The sequence below is a fragment of the Homarus americanus genome, unplaced genomic scaffold (genome assembly GCF_018991925.1).
Source record: "Homarus americanus isolate GMGI-L3 unplaced genomic scaffold, GMGI_Hamer_2.0 scaffold2539, whole genome shotgun sequence".
In the NCBI taxonomy this organism is placed as follows: Eukaryota; Metazoa; Arthropoda; class Malacostraca; order Decapoda; family Nephropidae; genus Homarus; species Homarus americanus.
In genome coordinates, this window is record NW_024725489.1 from 2,873,629 (window position 1) to 2,899,990 (window position 26,362).

At 44.8% G+C, this 26,362-nt stretch overlaps 1 protein-coding gene across 6 annotated transcripts in view; it reads left to right on the forward strand.

Annotated features, from left to right (window-relative positions):
• The first annotated feature begins 4,247 nt into the window (after nucleotides 1–4,247).
• Nucleotides 4,248–26,362, forward strand: part of LOC121864986 (serine/arginine repetitive matrix protein 2-like) — a 119,215-nt gene continuing 97,100 nt past the window's right edge. Inside the window, exons 1-3 of one of the 6 annotated variants that reach the window (XM_042364238.1) lie at nucleotides 4,248–4,341; nucleotides 7,411–7,520; nucleotides 10,535–10,677. In XM_042364238.1, coding sequence (XP_042220172.1) covers nucleotides 4,260–4,341; nucleotides 7,411–7,520; nucleotides 10,535–10,677 — 335 coding nt within the window. In that variant the 5' untranslated portion in view covers nucleotides 4,248–4,259. The other 5 variants (XM_042364241.1, XM_042364246.1, XM_042364243.1 and 2 more) reach the window with 5 other exon arrangements.

Consider the following 26,362-nt stretch of genomic DNA (forward strand, 5'->3'; position numbering starts at 1 on the left):
GTTTGGTATGTGATTACTGCAGGGAGACGTCGGATATGGAGGATGCAGGCCTAACTAATGCAACGTCTAGGAAGTTACTAACTGCCGTAAAGCTTGATGGCTGTTGCTGGTATTGCCCTGGCTGCATAGTCAAGGTGAATGAAGCGATTGCAATCCATAAGGGAACGAGTTCTCTAGGGACGAAAATAGATGAAGCAGGAGCCCTGCTGGTTGACAAACTGGAGCAAGTTGAGAAAGAGATCCTTGCTAAGACTGAGGAAGTAGCTAATAGAATGGAGGTGGTTGCTAAGAGGAGCTATGCGGACGTATTAGGAGGGCCACGGGTGGGGGGGGCGGAGAGTAATGCAGAATCAGTACAGGTTCTACAGCAGATTGGGACTCTGAAAAAGTGTGTCGAAGAAATGAAAATTAACGGACCTACTGTTAGGGGAGAGGAGGAACACCAGGAACGGCTCCAGCGCAGGAACAATGTAATAGTTTTTGGAGTCCCAGAGAGCCAGGCAGAGGGAACTGTGAGTAAGGAAACACACGACAAGGTGCTGTTTCAAAATATTTGCACAGAGGTTCTGAAGATTCCAGCAACCCCTCAGGATGTGAGGAGACTGGGACAAAAGCAGGGGGCTAAGCCTCGCCCCCTCAGGATCACATTAGGGAGTGAGGAGGAAAAATGGCAAGTTATCCGGCAGGCAAAAAACTTAGCAAGGAGCGAGGCATTTCGAGATGTATTTATTCACCCAGACCGCACGGTAATGCAGAGGGAACAGCACAAGAAGCTCCTGCTGGACTTGAAGCAGAGGAGGGAGGAGTCGAGAAGGAACGGGGACAGGTGCACATGGGTTATACTCAGGGGGAGGGTAGTGGAAACAAGTGTGCCGACACAGGGCCAGGGGGCAGCAGTGCACCCTCCACCCACTCAACCCCCCACCCGGGAGGCGGCACCAGCTCAGCCTACCGGACAGGAGGGAACGAGCGCCGTGTAAACAATGAAATTTTTAACCACACCCTGCAAAATACAGTGTACTTAGCAAATGCTGCAGCTTCTGAGAATGTGGGTGGAGCGGGTTTATTACTAAGAGCAGAGACGTTACCGAGAACAAATTCTGGCTTGAATGTCATGTACACTAATACCGACACGTTCCTGGATAAGAGGGAGGAGTTTGAAACACTACTAAGAGTACACCAACCAGATATTGTAGGAGTTGTAGAACTGTTGTACAAGAACAGGAGAATCGACCCAGAGGAATGTGAGTTCAGTATTGCTGGATATGACTCATTTACGAACCTAACTCAAGAATCCTGCAGGAGGGGTGTGGTTATCTACGCTAGGCAAGACCTTAGAGCCAGCCAGGCGAGGGTACAGGGAGAGGATGTCTTTGAAGAGTCCAAGTGGTGTAAAATTAAATTAAAGGGAGGGGACTTACTTATCGTCGGGTGTATCTACAGATCCCCGAACTGTGGCCCACTAAATCAAAGGAACTTAAGAACCTTAATAAACAATGCGGCGATGCTCAACCCCAGCCACCTCCTTATCATGGGGGACTTTAACTATGGCGACATCGACTGGAGAAACGAGTCAACCCCGAATGACTTGAATAATCCTGCTACTCTTTTTGTAGAAACTCTGAGAGATAATTTTCTGTTCCAACATGTGAGAGACCCGACACATTACAGAGGGGAGCAAACACCCAAGCCACTTGACCTCATCATAACAAACGAGGAGGGTATGGTGGCCAAACTGGAACACCTTGCCCCAGTTGGCACCAGTCACCATACAGTGTTGTCATTCAGATTTAACTGTTACCTAGTTCAAGATAAGGCCAGGCCAAGGTGCAAATATTACAAGGGAAATTACAATGGGATGAGGGAAGAGATGAGGGGTATCAACTGGCCTGACTTATTAAGGTACAAGAACGCAGACACTACGCTGAATATCATAACTAGTAAAATGACCCATTTGATCGATAAATATATACCCAAGACCAAACCCAGTGCTTCTAGGAATACGAGGGGATCCCTACACATGAACCATGCGGCGGTCGACAAAATTAAGAAGAAAACCCAGAAATTCAAGACGTGGGTTGGGTCAAACGATGAGCAAGACAGGAGGATGTATGCAAGAGCCAGAAACCAAGCAAAGATAGAGTGTAGGAGGGCTGAAAAGGAGTTCCAAAGGCTGGTTGCACGCGAGGTCAAGTCAAACCCAAAAGCGTTTTACCGCTATGCAAAGTCGAAATTGAAAACGCGAGTAGGAGTATCAGACCTGAGGCTTGAAGATGGTAGTTACGCAGATTCTGACCAGGATAAAGCTGAGGCATTGAACAGCTTCTTTTCCTCAGTGTTCACAAGAGAGGATGCAACTAACCTTCCTGCGTTTGAGGACAGACGGTTCGACACAGCACTGACCCACATTGTGTTCACAGAAGAGGGTATTAGAAATAAACTGTCCAGGCTAAAGGTCCATAAGAGTCCTGGACCTGACATGGTGCATCCTAGAGTGCTAAGGGAGCTGTGCAACGAGCTTGCAGAGCCCCTGAAGATTCTGTTTTGTAAATGCCTGGATGAACAAATGGTCCCCAGTGAATGGAAAGTGGCTTATGTGAGTCCTATCTTCAAGAAGGGCGATAGGCACTCCACGAACAACTATAGACCGGTGAGCCTGACCAGCATAATATGTAAAGTACTTGAGAGTATTATCAGAGATGCAGCGATGGAACATCTACTACGAAACAACCTTGTAAAAGATTGCCAACACGGTTTTATGCCGGGGCGCTCTTGCTTGACACAATTGCTCAAGGTATTGGATATTTGGACCCATATTCTAGAACGGGGTGGTAATATCGACAATATTTACCTAGATTTTGCCAAGGCTTTCGACAGTGTACCCCACGAAAGGCTGAAAATCAAACTGGAAGGGTACGGAATTCGGGGAAATGTCCTAGCGTGGATAGAAGACTTTCTACATGACCGCAAGCAATGTGTGGTGATTAATGGCACGAAATCGTCATCTGTACCTGTAACAAGTGGGGTACCGCAGGGTAGTGTATTGGGCCCGCTGTTGTTTGTTTGTTTCATAAATGATATGCCTGACGTTGTACACTCCTCCATACAAATGTTTGCCGATGACGCCAAGTTATTTCGGGAAATTAAGAACCAAGCGGACTGTGAAGAGCTGCAGAAGGACCTCTGTGGGCTCCAGGAATGGTCGAAGGAATGGCTGCTGAGATTCAATGTCACGAAGTGTAAGAGGATGCACCTGGGGCGTACCAACGGTAAGGAGGCGTACCATATGTCCCAACGGGATGAAGAAAATGTACTAGTTGAGACTGTGTGTGAGAAGGACCTAGGTGTGTATGTTGACAATGAGCTGAAGTTCTCGGGCCATTGTGAGAAGAAGGTAAATCAGGCAAATAAATTATTGGGTCTTATAAGAAGGTCGTTCAGATATCTAGACGGTCCGTCCCTCGTGACGATCTTCAGGAGTGAAGTGCTTCCCCATCTGGAGTACTGTCACCCCATCTGGTCCCCGAGATATGCTAGGGACTGTCAGTTGGTTGAAAATGTTCAAAGGAGGGCCACCAAGCTGGTGCCTGCACTTCGGCATCTCAGCTACCCTGCGAGATTGGAGCGCCTGAACTTGCCTAGCTTATACTACAGACGGGCAAGGGGGGACCTAGTTGAGGTTTATAAGCATCTCAGGGGGCACTACTCAGTTGAGTGTCCTTACTTGGAGCTGGCGGACGCTCGCCCCACAAGGGGTCACAGCTCAAGATTGAAGAAGCCGCAAGTCCGGAAAACCGTGAGGGCAAACTTTTTCGGAGTGAGGGTTGTAAACTCTTGGAACAATCTACCAGAAAGTGTTGTGACGGCACCGAGTGTGAGCTCTTTCAAGAGAAGACTTGACCAACACTGGAGCGGGTTCAGGTACATTCAGGAGCCGGTGCATGCCCAGTATTTGCCAACAGTGCGTGACAGAGACGTGACCGATCGCCCGGGCGGCTAGCGAGCCGACCTTTTGGTGAAGAATATAAAGGAAAAGAGTCGTGACCGATCGCCCAAGCGGCTAACAAGCCGATCAGTGGCGAAGAGGATAAAAGTAAAAATTATTATTATCACTATTATTATTATTATTATTATTATTATTATTATTATTATTATTATTATTATTATTATTATTATTATTATTATTATTATTATTATTATTAAAGTAATACCAAATGGTGTGGTGGAGGCAGGAGGAGGCAGGAGGAGGGTGTGAGGGAATGACAACAACACCACAGAGCGTCACAGGCAGCTGGCGTGGTAACGTCAGTGCGTGTAATGTCCTGGTAATTTCTGTCTCAGGTCTGTTTTTATCTAACATAACGTTCTTATATAAATATCGTGGTGTTATTAAAAGTAGCACAATTGGTTTTATCACTGTTATTATGATTTATATTATAGATATAGTAAGATAGTTGATCTTTATAGAGATGGAAACGTTTGAGTAGGCGTACTGATGGTGAGGCAGAGGTAGGGTGGTAGTTCTCTGAGGCTTATTAGTGGTAATGTAATATTTTGAGTTGCAGTCAAGTTGTTGGTTAAATTTTAGAAGGGCCCGTGTTTTTAATAGGTACATATAATATGTACAGTATAGGTCGATAGTGTTGTGCATATTGTGTTTTGGATATTGTTTAGTGAATGAAGTGTTTATTGTGTACTTGATATAGTGTATATTGTGTACTAAATGTAGTGTATATTGTGTAGTGTAATATTGGTGTATATTGTGTCTTGGTGTGTATATTATGCTAATGTGGTGTATATTGTGTACTAATATGGTGTTATATTGTGTGCTAAATGTAGTGTATATTGTGTACTTGATATAGTGTATGTTATTGTTACTTGATATAAGTGTGTATATTGTGTACTTGATATAGTGTATATTGTGTACTAAATGTAGTGTATATTGTGTACTGGATATTGTGTGGTTGATATAGTGATTATTGTGTTGTGGATGTAGTGTAATTTGTGGAGTTAATTTACATGGTATGATTATCGTTTCGGTCATGCAGCGAATTTAGGATTAGGTTAGGTTGAAATTATTTTTTTCCGGTGGTTTTTGATGTGTTTTGAACGATTCTGACTTTCGGAAAATAGGTTTATGACCCAAACAATAATTTTACCATTTACATTGGGTTACGTAGGTTTGGCTAGGTAACGTATGGATAGGATGCTGGGAAGTGTTTGCTTCAATGAATGAGAATCATAGAGAGAGAAATTGAGAGCTTTCATAAACACATACAGTACTGCAGAAGCTCGTTTTATTTATCATGCTTAAATTGGGACTGTTGTGAGGAGCGTAATTATTCACATTGGAAGACGGTTTATGAGGGCGCCGGACAACTCTTACCCAAGCAAATCATACCCACCAGAACATATCAACTCTTATCCAATTACGAGATAACTCATACCTAATTCGTGAGACAATTCGTACCCATATACAGGGGATGTGTATATATATATATATATATATATATATATATATATATATATATATATATATATATATATATATATATATATATATATATATATATATATATATATATATATATATATATACACACACACATACATACATGCACAGTGGTCCCTCGGTTAACGAACACAATTCGTTCCAGAAGGTCGTTCGTTAACCGAAACCATTGTTTCATTGGGATTTTGGGTAATTGGTTCCAGCTCACCAAAAATTACACACAAAGTAAAAAGAAATGCAGTAAAGTACACTTACTTTGAGGTGTGCATGCAGAAGGCTCCTGGTTGATGATGATGATGATGGGAATTAGAAGTGGGGGTGGAGGAGAAGGGAGAAGAGAAGGAAATGGGGGTGCAATCACCCCATGCTTGATGCCGTCATTTCACCCATAAAATTTTAAGTTCACTAGGTGTAATTCAAGATTATTTTCTTTAAATCAACACTGCACAACTGTATATATTGTCAATATGTTAAATAAATTTCAGAATGACCAATAATTGTACTGTAAAAACGTAAAAATAGTTTATGTTCAAGAGAGCCACAAGCAAGATGTTACCTCCACTGACCAGAGATACAACCTGATGCCTTGGTGGGTGAGTCAAGTGGCTGATTGATGCACCAAAAACTAGTTTCCTGTACTGCAATTATGGTAAATAAGTGTTAAAATGACTAAAAATTTTAATATAAAGCTTGGAAAATTATTGAATAGTTCAACCTTCTTGATATTTACTCAAATGGGAACGAATTTAAGCCCTGGAACCGATTACTGTATTGGCGGACTAATATTCCAGTTGGTGAGCAAGCGAAAACATGTTGACATGATTTTGTAAGAATTTTGTTAACCGAATTTTTTTTTGTTAACTGAATTGAAGATTCTTATAGAAGGTAATTCGTTAACCGAAATTTCGTTAACCGAGGGATCACTGTATATGTGTGTGTGTGTGCTGGTCTTGTTTCCGTGTGGTCGTGACTTTTTAAACAAATCTATCCAGAGTATCATTAACATACAATAACATAACTAATTGTATATGCGTTGGCCAATATTCTCACTCTCTGTTCTTTTATATCCTTATTACTACTGTATTTCATTCTTGACGTTGCAATGTCAGAAGGAGAAATTCCTGGTGATGTCACGATGCCTGCATTACATTTCCCTATTTCACTGCACTTTCCAACAAGATTTGCATAACCTTTTTTTTTTATCATAGATAAAGCTAAAAGGCATGGTATACTGTATATACTAATAAGTATGGATTATCTCTTGAATTGGGTGTAAGTAATCTTGGGTACGACTTATCTCGAGAGTTGGGGACGAGTTGACTTTTTTGGGTACGAGTTTTCTTGGGTACGAGATGACCCTAACCTGGCTTATGATATAATGAGAATCCGAATCCGCAATTTCCTTGTGTATTCTTTTATGATCATTAATTTTTGGTCCCCTGCCATCCTAGGAGGAAACATAAGGATAGCTAAATATACTGTATACTTTTCATCTGCCTATCTGTATATCTGGGAGGTGTGAATGCAGTAGATTGAACAATTAATGATGGATTTTAACCAAACCAGATGAGTGGATATATCATAATATGATCTGAGGTAAGTTCTGTGATCACCACATTCTACTGTATTATCATCATCTAGAATTATGGCTCTCTGGACAGTGCTTTGAAGCAGTCCAAGGAGGACATTTATCTCTAGGTTGATGGTAGTAGCTCCAGACAAGATAGCTGTCACTTGGTTGAGGATGAGTTGGTTATACAAATGTTTTTGTATTTAGAAAAAAAATCGTATGAATGATCTCTTACAGTAGAGTTAATAATAAATAGATATAATGAGGGTAGATACGCTCTCCTTTCCTTGGTATACATTTTAAAAATGTAAAACATTTTGCATTTCAGACGCTCTCACCAACATGTATAATGGCATTGGACTTCAAACAGCCCGGGGGTCAGGGACCAATGGTTATGTACAAAGAAACCTTGCCCTGATTCGCAATGCCAAAAATAAGGTACTGTACCTGTACGATATAATGTAGTTTTATTTTGTGACCATGGTGGAGTTTTAACATCCATTCAGATGAGTTTTAAATCTGTAAACCGAAAGATATTTTAATGTTTTGAAAGGTGTTAGTAAGTGTAGGGGCTCCCATAATATGACCAGTGTAAACACTGCCCCTAGGCTGAGTTCAGTAACAGTTACCCTGCTGGAGAAATGCCACAGTTAAGTAAAACTTGTTTGTGAGGGCTGTAAATTAAGTTACAACCCAATACTGAGTGACTGAGACCTACTGCTACTGGCAGAGCCATACTTAGAGGTTGACATTAAGAAATGCCCCTTTGATAATTTTTTTGTGTCAGGAGCTTCAGGAGATTGTGTATTATACAGTACAGTACTGTATAGGATTATCATTATACTTGTTTGAGGTTTGGCCTCTTATGGGGTTGAAATGAGGAGTGAGAAGCTGTCACAGTTTTGAAGCTACTGTATTACCTGTATAAGGTTACTAAAAGGAAAAGATTGTATCCTTTCCAAGGTCTTGTTCATCATTTTATGGGGTATTAGAAGTCAATTAGGGGAATCTTCATGAAGGAGTTAACAGCGAGTTTCCCTTGGTGGAACATTTATCTATCTTTAAAACTGTAGTACTGGGATAAGTTATTATTTAGAGTTACAGTACTGTACAGTCATCCCTTGGTTATCACGCCTAATTGGAACCGCACCGAGTGCGTGATAACGAAAAACACGATAACGAAAGTACAGAACCTATGGGGTTTATTCTAATTGGTTCCAGGCACCCAAGACCCAACCCCAATTTTTCAATTTTGCTACCATTTAGACCCACTAAAGATATAGATAATGTTAGAGTAAGTATCAGAAACACACATAGGCATGGCTAGGTTTATTACAAAGTGATGAAAAGGGTACGCTCAATACTGTAGTCCACAAAACATGTAGCTATGCTTTCTTTATTTGAGTCCCCCGTCTGAGGAGTCCGTTTTCTCATTGCTTCAGGACGCCTGAGTCATCCGTTTTCTCTCAATCTTAGAGTGCACCCGAGACTTCATTATTCCTTAGTAATGACACAGAATTTGAAATTGCAACTGGGGTTGCAATTGTTGAGGCAACTTAGATATGTCTGATTACAGCAAATGTGTTATTGTCAATTTGTAGGTGAAAGATTTTATCCCCAATAGATGTAGGTGAAGCAAATGGGTAAAAACGCCTGGAGGCAACTGCGTGATAACGAAATTCTCGACTTGGAAAATGCGCTATAACAGCAGGTGTGCAGATTTTGATGGAGGCGTGATAACTGAAATCGCGATAACCAAGTGTGCTATAACCAGGGGATGACTGTACTGGAAGGGATTAAGTCTTATTTTAAATTTGTTGCCATTTGTAGTGACATTCATATGCGCATCCCACACCAGTATCCGATCACAGGCTGCACTCTGTTGAAATAAACATTGAAGAATTTTCTGTTTTATTAAATATATACTGTACGTATGAGTTCTTGTACTAGATACACAAAAATTTCTATACAATAATTAGGCCATAAAATTTAGATGAATGGAATAATTATTACTTTATATCAAATTTGGATACAGTATAGTACAGTACATGTACTACAGTGCTTTATAAAATAATTTTTACTAAGTATGATGACAAACCTTTAAATGAGAGGGCTCATTACATTGCTGTATCAGCAATTATTTTTAATGTTTGACATAAAGTATCTGCATGCAATTTGAAGTTTGTTCAAATTACACAAACCTTGTGCTCACTAAATCATTTAGCTGTGAACCACATTATATATATAGAGTGGAATAAGAGTTAAAGAACTGTTCAATATATATGGCATTGGATTGTAAGTTTGAAACAATGAAGATGTATGTTGTACAATTAGACTTATTTTTTAGCAAATACTGTAATTAGCCAATTTTCCGATGTTTTTAATGCTTATTCCGCAGATGTGTGCCTTTTGGAAATTTTGCCGCGGTGGGATACCAATTAGCACGAATGTACGAGGCTTATCTGTACAGTGGTCCCTCTGTTAACGAACACAATTCGTTCCACAGAGTCTTTCATTAACCGAAAATTTCTTTTAACTGAATCCATTGTTTCAATGGGATATTGGGTAATTGGTTCCAGCTCACAGAAAAGTACATATAAAGTAAAAAAAAAATACAGTAAAGTACACTTACTTTGAGGTGTGTATGTTGAAGGTTCCTGGTTGATGATGATGATGGGAATTAGAAGTGGGGGTGGAGGAGAAGGGAGAAGAGAAGGAAGTGGGGATGGAGGAGAAATCACCTTTCAGGGGACCCATGCTTGATGCCGTCATTTCACCAATAAAATTTTAAGTTCACTAAGTGTAATTCAAGATTATTTTATTTAAACCAACACTGCACTGCGCTATATATTATCAATATGTTAACTAAATTTCAGAATGACCAATAATTTCAATGTAAAAATATTCAAGACACCAACAAAATAGATGTTCACTCCACTGTCAACAAAGCCACACTGACGCCTGGTGGCTGAGTCAAGCGGCTGATGGGGGCACAAAAAACTAGTTCCCTGTACTGCATACATTATCAATATTTACCTAAATTTTAAAATGACTAATAATTTTAATATAAAAATGCAAAAATATTAAATATTAAAGAGCACAACTTTCTTGATATTTACTCCACTGGAAACAAATGTAAACATAGAACAGATTACTGAATTGGCAGACTAGCCCATCAGCTGATGCTCACAACAAAACGTGTTGTTCGTAAGGATTTCGTTAATCGAAGTTTTGTTCTTTAACCGAATTGAAGATCCTTATGGGAGGTAATTCGTTAACTGAAATTTAGTTAATCGAACCGTTCGTTAGCTGAGGGACCACTGTATTTATTGTCTGTGGGAAGAGATTTAGCATGGAAAATGGCCTTAAAATGGTGATGATGATGGTTTTAGAATTAATTAATATCTATTAGTTAAACTAGCTTGTCTTATAGTTATTTCACTTTGCTCCAGATTGATTTTCGAACTGAAGAAGAATTACAGAAGTTGGAAGATCAGCGAACTCAAGGTCCCAATGCTGAAATTCGGGAACATTCTCGAAAGCGAGCCCTCGAACTGAAATGTGCCGAAATGGAGGTTGTCATGAGGGAACAGGGGTAAGTGTGTAAAGTCGTAAAGTTTTAGTAGTAATTAGAAATATTAAAGCCCCCTTTATTATTTTTCTCGTTATGCCTGTCTTTCTCTTTCTTTCAGTGTGTACCTTTCTCTCTCTTAACTTTGACTCCTTAAAATTGCTACAATATTTCTCAGTAGTGGTACTATTGCTTGATTTATGTCTTCTGGACTTATGATAAGTTTTGCAGTGTCTGACCCTTATTTAGGCTCTAAATGGCTCAGTTGTGATCATGTACGTACTAAGAATAAATTTTAAAGTTATCTCTGGTCTCTGATTTGATTAATGTATACAGTAAGTCCTCGTTTAATGTTGCCCCCGACAAAGTTTTTTCGTTATAATGTCACTATTCTTTTGATACCCATGATTCGGACGACGTCCCGCCGTTTCGGTATAACGTCGTCATGGACTACTTTGTACGGTGCATCACCCTATCTCATCTTGGCGCGCTACACTCTCTTGCGGAGCTTCACAGCGTCCCCAGTCTTTGTTAGGCTTTCACAGCGTTCGTGCGTGTTTAAGTGTTTTTGCTCTAAATACTGTATTGTAGCCATTCAAAATGGCTTCCAAGCGCCCATCAAGTGATAGTGATGCTAGTTATGTGAAGAAGCAATGCAAGACCATTAGCCTTGCTACGAAAATTGAGGTTTTAAACCCGCCACACACTCGCTCCATCTCCACCCTTCAGTGCCCTGATGTGGGTCAGTGACCTGTGCCCGGGTGGGCTAATCCCCGTAAAAAACCCAAAAAAGTACAATACAAAATGATTTAGTTTATTTATCTTTTTGGATGTATAATAAATACTATATTCTATAAAAATTCCATTGAATTTATGTATATGTAATGTATTTTATGGGGCAAAGGGGGGCTGGGGAACGTAACTCCCGTATTTTATTTATTTCTTATGGGGAAAATTTATTCCGCTAATGTTGTTTCCGTTAACGTCGCGGTTTTCAGGAACAGAACCTCGACGTTAAGCAAGGACTTACTATATGTTACATTCTCAATTATTTGTACTATAAATCATTTTACAAAGACATCTGTAGAGTAATGTATGATTTTATCTTGGTGAGTTGTATTTCAAGTAATTCTGTGTAGGCATGTTAAGAAGCAGAAGGTCAGTACACTCTCAGTACTATATTGTGAGAGTTGGACCGAGAATTAAAGGAAAGCAGCAGATTCCGACATATCGTTCTGTGTATTTCAATGGGAAATATAGGGTACGGGACTGTAGCCTCCAATTGTTGTATTAAGCTCATAGTCAGGACTCCCAAAAGAACTTTTTTACTCTGAAACACTTAAAATATGCGAAAAAAAGAATTGCATGATATACAAACAAAATATATGATACAAAATACAGTCAACCCTCACTTTACGCGGTTAATTCAACCCACAGGGTACCGCGGAAAGTGAGAAACGCTTAAAGTGAACAACATAACATATGGGATTAATTGAAATAGAGACCGGGCCGACCCCCAAACTCCACTTTTTGACGACACACAACTATGTTGTAGTAAAAATATTATCTTAACTTTATGATGGTATGCACACACAATTAATAATTAAGAGAAATATCAATAATATTAGGTTTTTTAACACTTACATTAGTAGAAAAGATGGCTGGGCACACGGGGATGGGCGGTTGGTTCCGAGGCAGAGGGCAGATTATTGGCCCTCACCTGTATCACTTGTATCAATTGTATCACTATCCACCACAGAGGCTTGCAGGGCCTCTTTGTCAAACCCCTCAAAGTCCATATAAGTCCATATCCTCACTATAATTATCACTATCACTGACTTGGGCCGGCTGTGGTGGGTGGCAGGTGAAGAACTCGGTAATGTTTTGATGACTGGGCGACCTTGTGCGCACCATGCTCGCGGATGGCGGGAGAGGGCGGGAGGTTTGGATCCAAAAATGGCGCGGCTCGTCAGCCGCTCTGCGCGTAAAGGGGTACACGCACTGCGGAATGTGAGCATTCCTGTTTCGGCAGGGTACCGCGTAAACGCGGAATGTGGGACCGCGTAAAGCGAGGGTTGACTGTACAATTGAAAGGTGTGTGCATAAGATCCACCTGTGAACTGTTGGTCAACTAACCACCCACCACCAACCCACATCAGCTTGTCAGCACATCCGAATATAATAATCAAACAATAAGCTTGTGATGTAATACCTGTAATAGATAAAATAATATTACAAGATGTGGTAATAAATTATTTATTGAGAACCGTGTGCAATGAATTCGCCTTCTCATGGCTGATTAATAATTGCTGGTAACTGTTGTTTCTTCACCACACTAATGTTGACTAATTTCACCTCTTAAATACTAAAATAAAGATCATCATTGTATGCATACTTTAAATAAAAAAGGTATTACTAGATACATATACAGTATTATTTTTAGTCTGTAAGTTGAGTGTTGCAAACGTTTCAACACACAAGAAGTTGCTGAGAATCAGGTGTAAACTGCAGCGAAGACCTACCTTGGCAATTCTCAATAGACTACAGTATAATTAAAAAAATTTATATTGATAGTTTGCACATCCCAATATTCTCCCTATTTTGTTATTTAAGAATTAAGCCAAACGTTCAAGTAAGTCTGTGTGAGAGTGTGGAAACAAAACTTGATGTAGACTATTGGTAGGCCTGGGACTCAGAGAGCCAAAAAATCTCAAAACCAGCTCAGTTTTTGTCCCAAGGGTCCCAAATTTGAGGGTCTATATCAGTACTGTACTGTATTTTACTTACAGTATTATGTTTATTATTGGCATACCTGTATAATCATTGTTTACACCAAAGATTTTCATTAAAAACATGTCTTGTAGCCTTTTGTGGTGAAGCATTTTAAGACATTTTGGGGAAGTTTTACAAAAAAATTATCTATGAAAGGGGAATACTTGTACAGTACTTTGGCTGATTTTTCCTATAGAAGTACTTAAAAATCAATACTAAAAATTAACTACATGATATACCATATCTGAAATACTGTACATTATGAAATACAACTGAGAGGCATTTGAGTGTTCTCCCTCTCATGGCCATGGGTCAACTGATGTTTTTCTGGCATCTAGAAGGTTCATCAACTGACCACCACCACTAACTAGACCTAACTTTACCATAATGACACTAAAACAAGAAATATATAATAAAAGTAAGAATGCATAAAAGAATTATGTAAGTGTGATAATGAGTGATTTACTGAGAGGCATTGTGCATGTTCTCTCTTTGATGGCTGTGCATTAACTGACACATTTCTGTGTAACAAGAAGGTTCTTGTGGCTATTTCTCAGCTAGAGATAGTTGTGTGCAAAAATTTTCTATGGAGATATTGAAGATGGATAAGAGGCAGATTCTTGAAAACATAACATGTAAAAAGCAAAAGCAAGATTGACTTAAGTCTCTCCCAAAGACTTTGTAAAATGACACTGAAAATATTTTTAAGGTCATGTAATACAGTGTACAGTATTTAAAAGTAAATAAATTTCCATAAATAGTACTGTACAAAATATCTTAGTGTAGTCAAAATTTTACTTATGAGAAACTGCAGAGAGCAGCACTTATGTTGATTGCTTGGAGTCAGCCTTCCTGTACTGTACCATCCCTGTCAGCCATGATAGCTCTCACACTTTTAACCCACTTGTGGTCTTTCGACGCAGATTGCATCGCTAAGCGTTTCCATGCTGGCCTGACCCCTCCCACTTAGCCATATCTCACACTGAGAGCTTCCCTCTCCTAAGCAGAAATGCTGGAACAGTGGATCGGCCCTATTAACCACTAGCTTCATGAGCTGGCAGCTGCGTCTAATGGTGCAATTTGGGTATGGCTCGCTCTACCCAATGTTTACTAAAATGGAAAACGTTCCTGTTACCAATGCAACAAGCATTAAAAGACTGCGAGAGGTGAGATAGCTGACCATGGCCAGAAATACCAGAGGGTTTATATTATTGTCATTTTAGTTTATAGATGGTTTACACGTCTATACCTGTCCTATATAGAGTGAGAGTTTTACATGCTGTATATTATTTAGTGAAATATTGGAGGTACTGTATATTTTTGTCTACATTTTTTAACCTCAAACAAGTTACAGAAGATTTTCTGTAAACTTGAATTTTCTGCCATATTTAAAAACTTGTTTCATACTTATGGATTAATTCAATGCCAATATTTTCATAACTTGAGCTTCCGTACTGTGAGAGATACTGTACGTACCTATAATTGGCAATACTGTACTGTATGTTGACTAACAGCCATAATGTATGACTAACATGTCTGGACAGGAAGAAACACTTCCTTAAAGCATAGACTGAGAATATGTATTTCCATCTCTACCATAGTAAATATTGGAAATATAGTACAGTGCTGAGAAAACTACGGTACAGGTACAAGAAAAACTAATGGTGAACCTAACAGTGTGTGTTATGGTGGTACTGTGCACCTGTGTGTGTTATGGTGGTAGTGTGCCCATGTGTGTGGTATATGGTGGCTGTGTGCACATTGTGTGTTTTATGGTGGTAGTGTTCCCATGTGTGTGCAATATGGTGGCTGTGTGCACATTGTGTGTTTTATGGTGGTAGTGTACATGTGTGTATGTTTGTTATAATGTTATTGTGCACATGTGTGATATGGTAGTTGTGTGTATGTTATGGTGGCAGTGAGAGTGTGTGTGTGTGGAATATGGTGGCTGTGTGCACATTTTGTGTGTTATGGTAGTAGTGTGCACATGTGTGTGTGTGTTATGTTGATAGTGTGCACATGTGTGTGTGTGTTATGGTGATAGTGTGTACATCTGTGTATATTATGGTGGTGGTATGTACATGTGGATTTTTGGTGGTAGTGTGCACATGTGTGTGTGTTATGGCTGCAGTGATGTGTTCACATGTGTGTATTGTGTACATCCCCCTTAACTCTCGCTTGCCTCTCTCGCTCTTGAACCTTGTATTATTGAGGAGAGCATGAGCAGGCTGTTGTACTGTGTTGGTGCTGTTATCATGCTGTTGTGTTGGTGCTGTTATCATGCTGTTGTACTGTGTTGGTGCTGTTATCATGCTGTTGTGTTGGTGCTGTTATCATGCTGTTGTGTTGGTGCTGTTATCATGCTGTTGTGTTGGTGCTGTTATCATGCTGTTGTGTTGGTGCTGTTTGTACTGTGTTGGTGCTGTTATCATGCTGCTGTGCTGGCGCTACATCATGCCGTTGTGTTGGTGCTGTTATCACGCTGTTGTGTTGGTTAAGCATTTTCGCTGTTGTGTTGCGCTGCTATCGTGTTGTGTTGGTGCTGTTATCATGCTGTTGTGTTGGTGCTGCTGTGCTGGTGCTGTTATGCTGTTGTGCTGTGTTGGTGCTGTTATCATGCTGTTGTGCTGTGTTGGTGCTGTTATCATGCTGCTGTGTTGGTGCTGTTATCATGCTGTTGTGTTGGTGCTGCTATCATGCTGCTGTGTTGGTGCTTTCGTTATCATGCTGTTGTGTTGGTGCTGTTATCATGCCAGGTTGTGTTGGTGCTGTTATCATGCTGTTGTGTTGGTGCTGCTATCATGCTGTCGTGCTGGTGCTGTTATCATGCTGCTGTGTTGGTGCCGTTATGCTGTTGTGTTGGTGCTGCCATCAGCGTTGTTGTGTTATGCTGGGTTATCGTGCTGTTGTGCTGGTGCTGTTATCATGCTGTTGCGCTGTGTTGGTGTTATCATACATGTGCTGTGTTGGTGCTGTTATCATGCTGTTGTAAAGACATCATGTTGTTGTGTTGGTGCTGTTATCATGCTGTTGTGTTGGTGCTGTTATCATGCTGTTGTGCTGTGTTGGTGCTGTTATCATGCTGTTGTGCTGTGTTGGTGCTATATCATGCTGTTGTGTTGGTGCTGTTATCATGCTGTTGTGTTGGTGCTGTTATCATGCTGCTGTGTTGGTGCTACATCGGCGCTGTTGTGTTGGTGCTGTTACCGCGCAGTTGTGTTGCGCTAATATCATGCAGTTGTGTTGGTGCTGTTATCATGCTGTTGTGTTGGTGCTGTTTATCATGCTGCTGTGCTGGTGCTGTTATCATGCTGTTGTGTTGGTGCTGTTGTGCTGTGTTGGTGCTGTTATCATGCTGCTGTGTTATGCCGGTTATCATGCAGTTGTGTTGGTGCTGTTATCATGCTGTTGTGTTGGTGCTGTTATCATGCTGTTGTGTTGGTGCTGTTATCATGTTGCTGTGTTGTTGGTGCTGTTATCATGCTGTTGTGTTGGTGCTGTTATCATGCTGTTGTGTTGGTGCTGTTATCATGCTGTTGTGTTGGTGCTATCATGCCGTTGTGTTGCGCTGTTATCATGCTGTTGTGCTGTGTTGGTGCTGTTATCATGTTGTTGTGCTGTGTTGGTGCTGTTATCATGCTGTTGTGCTGTGTTGGTGCTGTTATCATGCTACAGTTGTGTTAAGCGCTGTTATCATGCTGTTGTGTTGGTGCTGTTATCACGCTGTTGCGTTGGTGCTGTTATCATGTTGTTGTGTTGGTGCTGTTATCGGGCGCAGTTGTGTTGGTGCTGTTATCATGCAGCGTGTTGGTGCTGTTATCGCAGTTGTGTTGGTGCTGTTATCATGCTGTTGTGTTGGTGCTGCCATCATGCTGCTGTGTTGGTGCTGCTATCATGCTGTTGTGTTGGTGCTGCTATCATGCTGTTGTGTTGGTGCTGTTATCATGCTGTTGTGTTGGTGCTACATCATGCTGTTGTGCTGTGTTGGTGCTGTTATCATGCTGTTGTGCTGTGTTGTGCTGTTACTGGCGTTGTTGTGCTGTGTTGGTGCTGTTACATTGCGCTGTTGTGCTGTGTTGGTGCTGTTATCATGTTGCTGTGTTGGTGCTGTTACTGGGCGCAGTGCTGTGTTGTGTTGGTGTTGCTATCAAGCGCAGTGCTGTGTTGTGTTGGTGCCAAGCATCATGCTGTTGTGCTGTGTTGGTGGTTAATATGCTGTTGTGTTGGTGCTGTTATCATGCAGTGCTGTGTTGTGTTGCGCCGTTATCATGCTGTTGTGCCGTTGCGCTACATTGGCGTTGTTGTGTTGGTGCTGGTTATCATGCAGTGCTGCTGTGTTGTGCTGGTGCTGTTATCATGGTGCGTTGTGTTGGTTCATATCGCGCAGTGCCAGGTTGTGTTGGTGCTGGGCATCATGCAGTGCTGTGTTGTGTTGGTGCTGTTATCATGCAGTGCTGTGTTGTGTTGGTGCTGTTATCATGCAGTGCTGTGTTGTGTTGGTGCTGTTATCATGCAGTGCTGCCAGGCCAGGTTAGCCGTTATCATGCGCAGTGCTGTGGTTAGTTAGTGCTGTTATCAAGCTGCTGTGGTGTGTTGGTGCTGTTGGCGCAGCGCTGTACAGGTTGGTGCTGTTATCAAGCTGTTGTGGTGTAAGTTGGTGCTACATTGGCGCAGTGCTGTGGTTGTGGGCGTAAAATGTTAACGCGCAGTGCGCTGTGTTGTGTTGGTGCTGTTATGCAGTGCCAGGTTGTGCTGGTGCTACATTTGCCGTTGTGGTGTGCTGGTGCTTACACTGGCGCAGCTGTGTTGTGTTATGCCGTTATCAAGCTGTTGTGGTGTTGCGCTGTTGGTGCAGTGCTATGTTGTGTTGGCGCTAGCGCCTGGCGGTGTTGTGTTGTGCTGTTGTCATGCAGTGGCTGTGTTGTGCTGCTGTCGTGGGCGTGCGGCTGTGTTGTGCTGTTGTCATGCAGGGCCAAGCAGCGTTGTTGTCGCGCAGTGGCTGGTGTTTGTGTTGTTGTCATGCAGTGGCTGTGGGCAAAGCGCTGTCGCGCAGTGGCTGTGTTGTGCTGCTTTTTTGCCCGCAGGCTGTGTTGTGCTGTTGGGTCGCGCAGTGGCTGTGTTGTGCTGTTGCTCGCGCAGTGGCTGTGTTGTGTTGTTGCCCCGCGCAGGTGGTTATGTTGTGCTGTTGTCATGCAGTGGCTGTGTTGTGCTGTTGTCATGCAGTGGGAATGCTGGAACTGGTGTCATGCACGGGTATGTGGTGATCATACACACACACACACACACACACACACACACATACATACATACATATATATTTGGACGACGACGTTATTCCGACACGAAAAAATGCACAGAAATCTTGACGTGTTTTCAAGAAATGTTAAATAATGTGTTTTGATAAATAGGTTGTGCGTGTGAGGGAGGAGTGAGTGAGTGGCGTGCATGATACACTAGCGGGCAGTTTAGGGTGGTGGGGAGAGCTGCACCTCCACGCCAGTCGACGAGGTTATGGCAGGGGCGACTGTTTCATTGTGACTTCAAGAGACAAAGAAGAATGTAAGAAAATCATCGTCTTTCACTTGTTGGCTTGGCAGGAGAGAGACAAAGTTGATGGTTGACGGAGGGTGGAGGATGCCGACGGTGGCGACAAATATAGAGGACATTTTGAGGGTTGATGAACAATACATCGATGACGCCTTTATTGATCTAACTCGAGGACCCCTGCCACGGATGGTGTTGCCATACAGTGTTCCTCCTCCTAATACTGTGTCCTACACCCACCCACATCTATTTGGGCGTTCTATAACAGTCCTCCTATTAGTGGTAACCTGAGGAAGGTGTTGTAGTGCTGGTGGTGAGGCTATGGGAGATCGTGGAGGAGGCCGGCAACAACCTACACTCACTGTTCAGCAACCACCCCGCCGCCGTCACATACACGCTCCACAGCTGAGCTACTCGCCTCATTCCTTTTTTATTATCGTTGTCCCATGAGGGGGGGGGGGGTGGCTGGAGGACTTTGGGTCCGTCAGTATTGAACAGGACATCTTTAAATTGAACAGTAAACTTACCGCGTGTATATAATCACAACAAGATCTCAGATGAGTTCGCTAATCATTATTTAGTCATTGGATGAGGAAGGTGTGTGATGTGCAGGGCGGGGAGGGACATACTCAGTTATCACAAATAATATAAGAATGAAATATGTTCATTATCTTATACAGAACAACGTGAGTGTGAACATAACAGCTTTTGCCTCACAACCTTATCACTCAGGGGTCACATACGGTCTTGAAGCTTGGAGACTTGTTTGTCTATCTTCAGGTCGGGGGAGGTGTTGTTTTGTCTGCTGTGTTTTCATATACTCAAAAAGTGTTTACAGGATTCCTTGATGATGTTTGTGTTTACAGAATCCCCTGAGAGATTTAAACATCCAAAACTTCCGGGTGTGCTCCATGTTGTCTACGTAGCTGTACTCTTCAGTCTTCACAACAGCAGCTGTAAAATTTTCTTGAGAACTGCTGGCGGAGTTATGAGTAACCCATCATGGTGTCGCTCTTTACGATTCCACCTGTAAGTTTTGGTATGTGTGTGTGACGTGTGGTGTAGTGGTCAGAGTTCGATGCCGGGCAGATTGATACTTTGGCCAAGTTTCTCTTACGTCATATACTGTACTGTACCTCTGTCTATCTACCCCCAACCTGTATGTTAATCGACTGTGGGGGGTGGGGGGGGTTACGGGCAATAATTAACCGGTGCAATTACTGAGTTGTCCGATCATTCTGGGTCACACACTGGGTCATACAGCTCGTTGACTCAGAGTGTGGTTGTTTGTTGTGTTGGCGACAGGTTCTACGCCTTTAACACTATCACGGCAGGTGGTCTTAGTGTGGGCCAGCCTCCAACACGAGGGGCAACCATTATGTGTGTGGTATGCGTACTGTGGGTGAGTGTATCTGGGATGTGTTTATGTGTGCTGTCTGGAGCGCGGCGGTCTAGTGGATACAGCGCTCGGCCCCTGTCTCAGGGGTTGATGGTTCGATTCCCTGGAGCTCCCTGTTCTCCCAGCTGTAAATAGGTACCTAAGTTTACAACTCTGGGAAGTGAACGCTTTCGAAAGCAGTACTGGCCATGCTGCCTACTTGTGGACTGAATTCTTAGTATACAGTGTACTGCATCCACACTGCTTCTAACGGGCAGTGGATATGTGTATTCTCTGAATAAGTGTGTGTGTGTGTGTGTAGTGCAGATGTGTGTGTACCAGTATGTACGCGGTGTGGCGGTGTAGGGAATATATTACGTCACCATAGGTGTAGAGGAACACCAGTGTGTGTGTAGGGGGAAGGGGAGGTTCGGAGTCAGCTATGTAGTAGTGGTGTGAGGGGAACGTGGTTGGTCGTGTGGAGGGGAGGGAGAGGAAAGGGGTGACCCAAGGGCTATGGAGAGGTTGACGGGGGGGAGGGGGGGGGTGTTCGTGCTCAGTGTAGGTAAACCAATCCAGTACTTCCGCTGTTATGGTCCTCACACTTCCTCTTCCTCTCTCTCACTTCTCACTCGCCGCTATTAATCTTTCCCTTCATCTCTCTCTCTCTCTCTCACCGTTATTCGTCTGTTTCTTAATCTATCTCATTCATCTCACACACCGTTGTTCATTTATCTCTCACTTCTCACACACTGATTCATCTCTCTCCTCTCTCTCAACGAGGAGTTTGTACAGTGATCCACGGACCCACTCACCCCCGGAACCGAAGTCAAGACTAGCCTAACCTAACCTCACCTACCCCTTGATATCCTAACTTAACCTAACCCCTAACATCCAAACAGATCCTAACTTAACGTAACCTAACCTACCCTAATGCTAACTTGTCCTAATTTAAATCAACCAACACCACTTCTCCTAACCCAGCCTAACCTAACCTACCCCACCCTCAAACAACCCCCCTAACCTAGCTTACGAAAACACTGTAGGTTATCACGGGGTCACCTGACAGATTAACCACCCCGACCTGAGGCTAATGCAATGTTGGGATGGTTAAACTCGTAAGGGAAATAAACTGGAGGGTGGGGGTGAGTCACTTGTCATATGGTCGTGTGTGTGGTGCTAATCATCTGGTCTGTTATACACCCACATCCTGCACCATCACCACCCACACCCTGCACCACCACCACCATCCACACCCTGCACCACTCACACCCTGCACCACTCACACCCTGCACCACCACCGCCCACATCCTGCACTACCACCACTCACACCCTGCACCACCACCGCCCACATCCTGCACTACCACCACTCACACCCTGCACCACTCACACCCTGCACCACTCACACCTGCACCATCACACCTGCCACCACCTGCACCACTCCACACCCTACCTCACCCTGCCATCCACACCTGCACCTCCCACCCTGCACCATCCACACCCCACACCACTCACACCCCTGCACCACCACCCCACATCCTGCTACCCTCACACCTGCACCACCACCCCATACCCTGCAACACCATCACCCATACCCAGCACCACCCACCTGTACCACTCACACTGTGCAACACCATCACCCATATCCTGCCCCACCCCACACCCTGCACCACCACCACCAGCACCACCACCACCCAGCACCACCACCACCCAGCACCATCACCACCCTGCACCATCACCATCCACATCCTGCACCACCACCACCCTGCACCACCACCACACATACACCCTGCACCACCCACACACACTGCACCACCACCACCACCCACCCTGCACCATCACCCCACACCTTGCACCACCCACCCTGCAACACCATCACCCACATGCACCACTCACACCCTTGCAACACCATCACCCATACCCTGCAACACCATCACCCATACCCAGCACCACCACCCTGCACCACCACCACCCTGCACCATCACCACCCACCTGCACCACCACCACCCTGCACCACCACCCTGCACCATCACCCCTGCACCATCACCACCCTGCACCATCACCACCCCTGCCTCTCACCACCCATCCTGCACACCACCACCCACACCCTGCACCACTCACTCTGCAACATCACCCATACCCTGCAACACCATCACCCATACCCAGCACCACCCACACCTGCACCCACCACCCTGCACCATCACCACCCACCCTGCACCACCCACCCTGCACCATCACCACCCCACCCTGCACCACCACCACCTGCACCACCACCACCCCACACCTGCATCACCACCTGCACCACCACCACCACACCCTGCACCACCACACCCCTGCCACACCCACACCCTGCACCACCACCACCCTGCACCACACCCTGCACCCACCACACCCCCCTGCCCACCCCACACCCCTGCACCACCACACCCCCCCTGCACCGCACCTGCCACCACCACCACCTGCACCACCCACCTGCCACCCACACCTGCCCACCCCCTGCCACCCACACCCCCTGCACCACCACCACCCTGCACCACCCACACCCTGCACCACCACCACCCACACCCTGCACCACCACCCACACTCTGCACCACCACCCACACCCTGCACCACCCACCCCTGCACCACCACCCACCTGCACCCACCACCACCCACCTCACACCCCACACCTGCACCCACCCACCTGCACCACCACACCTGCCCACCCCACACCCTGCCACCCACACCTGCACCACCACCACCCCACCCACACCTGCCACCCTGCACCACCACCACCACATCCTGCCACCACCACCCACACCCTGCCCACACCCCACCCACCACCCACATCACCACCACCACCCACCCTGCACCCACACCCCTGCACCACCACCCCTGCCACCACACCCTGCACCACCCTGCACCACCCACACCTACCCCCCACCCTGCACCACCCACACCCTGCACCACCCACACCTGCACCACCCACACCCTGCACCACCACCACCACCCACACCCTGCACCACCACCACCCTGCACCACCCACCTGCACCACACACCCTGCACCACCACCACCCCTGCACCACCCACCACCCCTGCACCACCACCACCCACACCCTGCCACCACCACCCACACTCTGCACCACCACCACCCACACCCCTACCACCCATCCACACCCTGCACCACACACTCCCCTCCCCTCATTTAAGCCTCCGTGTGTCTGGCTGTGGAGGGCTGGTGTTCGTCTGTGCGTGTGCTGGTGAGGGCGGCGCGTGCAGTGAGTGTGTGGGCCTGAGTGTGTGCGTGCGTGTGTGTGTGTGTTGATGAGGAGCTGCCCACATTCTGGGCTCGGGTGCGGCGTGACCTGACCCTGGGTGAGTTGCGTGCGTGGCTTGTGGTGGTGTTTGAGTGTGGTGGTGGAGGTGGCAGTGTTGTGGCTGCGTCAGGGCCTCTGGTATACTGTAGAGAGACCACCTGTCCACTTATTGATCCTAGTGAGTGTGCCGGCAGCCAGGCAGCGGCGGCGGCGGCAGCAGCGGCAGACGGGACAGCTGGACCCTGGTCGCCACCCTACCGCTACAGCTGATCGTCTACCTAGGTGGGCCAGCCATCCTGTGTCTACACCAGCCAGTGTTGGTGCCCGGTGGTGCAGGAGGTAGCAGCAGGCCGCCCACCAATCACACTGCGCCAGGTGCTAATTGTTGTTGTGGTGGGTGCCGGCAGTATCAGCTGATTGTCGTACAGGAAGCCTTGGGTGGTGGCAGGTAGCAGCAGTAGGGGCTTCTCTCACCCACACTGTTGTGCTCCACTACTGTATGTTGTCACTCATCACCTCCAGGTACATAACACTTAACTCTTTTACCGCTTCTCCCAGACACTCAATTCTGGAGTGAGGGAGAGGAGAAACTTTTTAGTTAAACAAATTTATTGACAGCACTACTTCTGCTACCGCCAGCACAGGCAAACATGCGCCTAGGTTGTGTTTGTGTCCTTGCCTAAACTATATGTAATTGTGAAAAATTTGAACGGAAAAGTATGAGTTTTGACAAGGAAAAAGTCTTGTTTTTTAATGCTGGTGCACATTGTATGGCGGCAATATTTTTAGAGGAACTATTTTAGGGAGTTGGTGCGTGTGATCTGGTAATGCCGTGGAATCGGATTACGTGAACAAGTGCTTTCTTGACGAGTTCAACCGTGGCGGGGAAGACTGAGGCAGGCTGTCCCCACCATGCCTGCACCGCCCCTACACTTAGACGTGATGTGGTGGTGATGAAGGCTGTGTTACGTGTGTGGTAATGTGACACACACACTTGGTCATTGAGTGGTGTTAGTCCCACACCTGGCTGGATGATGGTGTGTGTGTGTGGTAGTGTGACACACCTGGGCAGTAGGTATAAGTAACCAAACACCTGGCCTGCTGTGTGGGTCTAGTCAGTTATAAGTGTTGTCACAGTACACGCACCGGGCATCACCTCTTTCCCACACACACACACACACCAACCCACCTGCCAGGTGTGTTGTAGAGGTGGTGTAGTCTGCCAGGTGTGTTGTAGAGGTGGTGTAGTCTGTCAGGTGTGTTGTAGAGTTAATGTAGTCTGCCAGGTGTGTTGTAGAGGTGGTGTAGTCTGCCAGGTGTGTTGTAGAGGTGGTGTAGTCTGCCAGGTGTGTTGTAGAGGTGATGTAGTCTGCCAGGTGTGTTGTAGATGTGTTTTTAATTTGCCAGGTGTGTTGTGAGTGGTGTAGTCTGCCAGGTGTGTTGTAGAGGTGATGTAGTCTGTCAGGTGTGATGTGTAGTCTGCCAGGTGTGTTGTAGAGGTGGTGTAGTCTGCCAGGTGTGTTGTAGGGTGGTGTAGCCTGCCAGGTGTGTTGTAGAGGTGATGTAGTCTGCCAGGTGTGTTGTAGAGGCGATGTAGTCTGCCAGGTGTGTTGTAGAGTGTGTAGTCTGCCAGGTGTGTTGTAGAGGTGATGTAGTCTGCCAGGTGTGTTGTAGAGGTGATGTAGTCTGCCAGGTGTGATGTGAGGTGATGTAGTCTGCCAGGTGTGTTGTAGAGTTAATGTAGTCTGCCAGGTGTGTTGTGCAGGGTTTATATCTGCCAGGTGTGTTTGTAGAAGTAGTTATGTCTGCCAGGTGTGATGTTGAGGTGGTGTAGTCTGCCCAGTGTGATGTGAAGGTGTTGTGTCTGCCAGGTGTGTTGTAGAGGTGGTGTACTCTGCCAGGTGTGTTGTACAGAATGTTTTTGTCCTGCAGGTGTGTTTTAGAAGGTGGTGTAGTCTGCCAGGTGTGTTGTAGAGGTGTGTAGTCTGCCAGGTGTGTATGTAGAGTTAATGTAGTCTGCCAGGTGTTAGGTAGTCTCACTCTCCTCACCGCCCCCCTTCACGGCCTTACCTCCCTCCTGGGCTGACTAGTGACTATCCTCCCTCTAAGCGTGCAGAGTGGAGGTGGTGCTAGCCGCTATGTTGATGTATTACTGTTTGTGTGGGTAGTGGGTGTGGTGTGGGTGTGTGGATGGGTGTGGTTCTCGGGGGTTCACCATCTTACATCTCTTCAACACACACACACACACACACACACACACACACACATCGTTCAACATATTCTTGTTTATGTTGTCGCCCAGGTGTTCTCCGTGTGGGGAACTAGACCACTTTGTGTCTAAATTGTGCAACAAGTGCCTCATGTCTTATTACCTGTTTATGAGAGGAGGAAGAGGAAGAGGAAGACGAGGTGGAGGAGGAGGAAGAAGGGGAAGACACAGGTGGAGGAGGAGGAAGAAGGGGAAGACACAGGTGGAGGAGGAGGAGGTGGTGATGTTAAGAAAGGAAGAGTGATGTAGGAGTGTGTGTGTGTCTGTCTGTCTGTGTGAGGATGTGTGTGTAATAATAATAATAATAATAATAATAATAATAATAAACAGTTTATTGAAAAAGTTCTGCAGCCCGAAGGCTGAAAATATACATTGGACAAAAATGACTTATTACATACAAAGACATGGGGTGGGTGGGTCGTTTAACAAAAGCTTTCATTACTGAAAGAA